Genomic DNA, 4,911 nt, shown 5'->3' on the forward strand with positions numbered 1-4,911 from the left:
CTCATCTTTTTTTCCCTTGCTCCTTTTTCCAACTTTTTTTTTGATAAAATTTTCGTTTTCCTTTTTTTTTCTTTCCTAGCTCTCTCTCAATTCTATCCTTTTGAGAGGGGGTGTGTAGTTGAACTGTTTCGCTTTTGCCCCGCCTACTGCTGAAAGATTCTCCCTCTTTCAGGTCAAAGAAGTGAAAGCAAAAGCAGCAAAACAATTGAGGTGGTGACATGGAGGATGCAAAAGAAGATGCTGCCATGCCACGGCATGGCCCCCAGCTGCCTCACGCGCCATATTCCCTTGCCGATTCGCGCCCCGGGCGTATCCATACATATACCGCCGGAGGCGGAGACGGAGCCGGAATATCTCCCACCGGTGGAGTCCAAGGAAAGGAACCAACACCCAGCCGGCTGCCTATAAGAACCAGCCCGCCCGCACCTCGCAGCAGAATCGATCACTTGCTGTCGTTGGTTGAGGTCCTTGCTGTTGTCGTCGTCTGCAACTTCGGCCGCTGCGGCTTCTCATGCTGGCCACGCCGCCGACGCTGCTGCTGCTGCTGCGACACCGGTGGGGGGCACGCTGGAAATGTCATCGTCGGGCGGTGGCCAGCAGCAGCAAGGCGAGGGCAGGCCGAGGCTCAGGTGGACGAGCCAGCTGCACGGCCGCTTCGAGCTCGCCGTGGCCCAGCTCGGCGGCGCAGACAGTAAGCCGTCGTCGCTGCTCGCTCATTCGTTGCTGGCCCTTCAGCTTGCCTTGATATCTGATCACGCACTTTTCTCTGGCATTGCAGAGGCGACGCCCAAGTCGGTCCTGAGGGCGATGGCCGTGCCGGAGCTCACGCTCTACCACCTCAAGAGCCACCTCCAGGTGCCCCCACCGCGCCGCCGATCGCCGGAAAATTTTTATTCTCTTAATCGCGAGCTCTGCTCGAGCTGAATTCTGGCTACTGCTGCTGCTGCAGAAGTACCGGCTGGCGGTGAGCCGAGGCCTCATCACCACCTCACCCGGCGACAACGGAGAGGGCGCCAACGACCGCTCATCCTCCTCGGAGAACGAGTACGACGAGGACGCCGTCGCCGAGTTGCATGGTGCATTCACCGCCGACGATGGAGCCGGTGCTAAAGAAGGTCTCTGCGATTCTTCCAGGAGCATGGCACGGATGCACAGGGAGGTGCAGAGGAAGCTGCAGGAGCAGATCGAGGTAAACGATCGATCAGTCACCATTCCGAATTTATTCTGACAGTGGAATTCAGACTGCTAGTTCACGGATGCCGATCAAGCAGAGCTTAAGCTTATTGGTTCCATGCTCGTTCTCGGCAGGTCCAGAGGCACCTGCAGCTGAGGATCGAGGCGCAGGGGAGGTACCTGCAGTCCGTGCTGCACCGAGCGTACGAGGTCCTCTCTGACGACCACAACCTCGGATCGCCGACGGCCACGGAGCTCTCGGAGCTGGCCTCCGCGGTGGAGTCCGGGTGCCTGTCCTCCTCCTCCTCCCTCTCGCCGTCCCCGCCGCGCCGCCGCGCCGCCGGCAGCTGCGTCACGTCCTCCTCCTCCTGGGAGGCCGAGAGCCACGCTGCCGCAGGGTCCAAGCGGCCGTGCACGTGCGCTGTCGAGCAGCCGGCGCAGGGTAAGAGGACCTTCCTGCAGCAGAGCCACGACCACGGGGCAGAGGAAGCTGACGCGGACGCGGACGCTGAAGCAGAGGACGGCAGCTCATCAGAGATCGATCTCAACAGGTAGGGGGAAGGAGACGATCGCGATCAGAAGCATCTTCTGCTGCATGTGCCGAGCATCGGGAACAGGGGATGATTGGCGGTGTGGCCTCCAAGGTTGGGACCAGGCTTTTTCAGCAATGTCTGATGCTGCAATAGCTGGTGCTACTATACACTGCTCTTCATTCCATAATATGATACATCTATATTTTCATTTATGCATATGGTTCTTGTGTTTCATCTACCTCTGTAAAAAGAAAAAAAAGAATTTGTAACTGGAACTAGAGGAAGGCCCAGCTGCAGATGAGGCACATGCAGTATGCTTGAGCTGCAATGCAAAGGATGTATGTATAGTTATAGAACTGTGAACTGTCGTAGCTAGTGTCATTATATGCCATCAGTGAGATTGATGCCTTAATGGGGCAATGGGATGAAGTTTGGAATGCAACTTAAGATTAAACTTTCAAACTTGGGTTTGGTGCACAACAAGAAGTTCAGTTACAGCAGTTAGAGGATAAGTTAAGCTCTCACATAGATAAAAAATGATAAGGCAGCAAAAAAAAAAATCAGACAATGCAGTTTTCCAAATTATCAAGGATTTGCATACGCAACGAAGATTGAAACTCTAAAATGCTACGCAAGGAATATTTATGTGAAAACTGCATTTGAGAGATTTAATGATATTTCCTCTACCCAACTACACCTAATCCTAAGAAAGAACGGACAAACCAGGGAATCTTACACAGTTAGCATGAGAAATGGCTGAACCCAAAGCCATGCTGCACAAACCTAAAGTTTTGAAGAATATTTCTGTTCTGGCCTAGTCACCAGTTCACCTGCCGCGACTCCTTCACTTGGGACCTAAAGTCCACTCCAACTTAGAGCCAAGTGGCTCAGATCGGTCCAGTAACCCCACTTCTGAAATATTCTTCCAGTTCACTAATCCTACAAGCTTGGACACTTGATTCCAGCGACTTTTTATTCAATGCACATTGTTCATATTTGCGTGCCCCCTGATGGAAAAAGGAATCAAAGAATATGAACGGATCATATAGCGACATAAGAGCCGGCCTAGGCTTGGATTCCCTGGCTAGTTGCTACAAATGGTTGTTCCTATCTTAAGTGACCAAAGCCCAGGACCAACAACGCAATAGACTAAGGGAAGAAACAAATGAAAATAGCAATCTTTCTGCGCGCATACTCATAGCACAACGCCTATAAGCAACTACAGCACAACGGCAATTCCCAAGGTTTTGAACCTGACTAATGGCCGGAAAGGAGATACCTGATGATCTTCTACTCGATCCCTTGGTGCCATACTGCCATTTCAGGATTTGCCGCGACCCATATCTCAACGTCATGTGCTAGTATCCACAGGTCAGTCCGTCAGTGTACAAGCATATGGCAAATCCTCAAGCACCGATGAAAATTCGGTGGCCAGTCCTGATGATTTCATGAAAGAAAGAGAGAGACGCCTATCAGCAACCCTGTGATTCTGTCGCTGCCTCAGAAAATCTAGACAGCCGTCAGGTAGCATTTTCAGGCTTTTGCTTTCAGGTAGTGTTTTCAGATGACCGTGACCCACCCGATCAGTGTCCTACTCCATCAACGGGTGGTCGTTCGGTGACAAGAACCTTTTGTTGGTTAATTGCTTGTCATATGTTTCAGATCTATGCTGCTGGTAAGCTGATTCCCATCCTCTTGATGCTCTGTCAGACACGCACTAATGATCTGATGATGTCCTCTGTAATGGGCTTCATTTCACCAGAATATATCCACCAAAGTAGTAGAGTTTTAGAGGGTAGCCTGATTGTATACGCAGGATTACCGTACCTCTTCCAAGCTCTGAATTAGAACTTTTTCTTAGTTTCTGCAGTCGTTGACCCTTCCTGATTCGAAGAGACCAATATAATGCGGACAGGTTCAGAAATGCGCAGGGGCATGCCATTGCCGGCTAACAACCTTCAGATAATCAAATGGAAGGACCTACAAGGTGGACAATGCGCAACAATATTCAGAGTTCTTTCGATATGTCAGATGAAATCGCGCGATATGCCGTGCCACAAAGGAAAACCCACTGAACAAACATCTAATATGGTGGCCCAATGTCTGAAAACAATAGTGTAATGCCATGGATCAGATAAACAAAGAAGCCGCACGGTATCAAATCCCATATGTTCCTTCATCACAAAAATAAAAAGGGAAAAGAAAAATACTCCATAGTAGGAGTAGGTGGGAATGATGTCGAGTTCCTGACCATCGGAGTTGCGACCGTATCGCGAGGAAAGGGAACGCGGTGCCCGCGCCGGAGTGGGAGTCAGCGATTCTACGTCGAGTTCACCGCGATGTACTCACCGGCGCCGGCCCGGTTGCAGCCCCCGCAGGTGGGTGCTCCACGCGCCGCCGGCGTCCCCGCGCTCCCGCCCGCTCTGCTAGTGCAGAAGGCGGAGCGGGCGACGGCAGCGGGTCTTGGGCCCAAGTATAAATGGGCCAGCCAGATGTTGTGTAGTAATTGTGAAGACGTTTAGGCTGGGACGACTTCTTCTGTCTGGGCTTCGAGCACCTATACGGGCTGAAAGCCCGAATACAATCAGGCCTAGAGGAAAGGCCTGTTGCTGCAAAACTCTAGGTGCAATCTGGCCGTTCTTCGTGTCTTTCGGAAGGTAGGTAACTAACTCTTTAAAGCCTATTAAGCTCATTACAATATTTTTTTTAACATTTATCAATATATTTTTTTAAAAAGTGTGACTTAATTGTTGCCAACATTTCTTGACATTGAACAACATTTTTTTATATATACCAACATTTTTCTTTAATATTTTTACATTCACCAACATTATCACTCAACAATTTTTTACGTGCACCAACTTTTTTTTTCACTTGCCAATATCATTTTCTCAACATTTTTTTACATTCACCAATTTTTTTACGTAAAAATTGTTGAGATAGTTTATTTAAAATGTTGAGATGGCTTGGTGGGCTATTGTGGACCAATTATTGGGCTATTGTTGAATTATAAATGTTTAGTTATTTATCTTTTGGAAGATGGATATGATTTCCTGCGATCTGCGCCCGAGGCACAGATGAACCTGCAGCCGAGGCACAAGAGAAGAGACAGGACGGGGCCACGGGGAGTAAGTATCACTTTTGGATTCAGAATTTCTATTTGTTGATCCTTCGTATCGTGGTTCGCAATTGGTGTTTTCTCTTC

The 4,911-nt window shown here is 49.6% G+C and overlaps 1 protein-coding gene across 1 annotated transcript; it reads left to right on the forward strand.

Annotated features, from left to right (window-relative positions):
• Positions 1-426: 426 nt before the first annotated feature.
• LOC117861622 (myb family transcription factor PHL8) lies at positions 427-2,168 on the forward strand. The gene is made up of 4 exons (XM_034745195.2): positions 427-691; positions 779-855; positions 950-1,189; positions 1,309-2,168. Exons 1-4 carry the CDS (start codon positions 574-576, stop codon positions 1,726-1,728), a joined length of 855 nt encoding a protein of 284 aa, XP_034601086.1. The 5' UTR covers positions 427-573; the 3' UTR covers positions 1,729-2,168.
• The last annotated feature ends 2,743 nt before the right edge of the window (positions 2,169-4,911 follow it).

Source organism: Setaria viridis, chromosome 6, assembly GCF_005286985.2.
Source record: "Setaria viridis chromosome 6, Setaria_viridis_v4.0, whole genome shotgun sequence".
Lineage (NCBI taxonomy): Eukaryota > Viridiplantae > Streptophyta > Magnoliopsida > Poales > Poaceae > Setaria > Setaria viridis.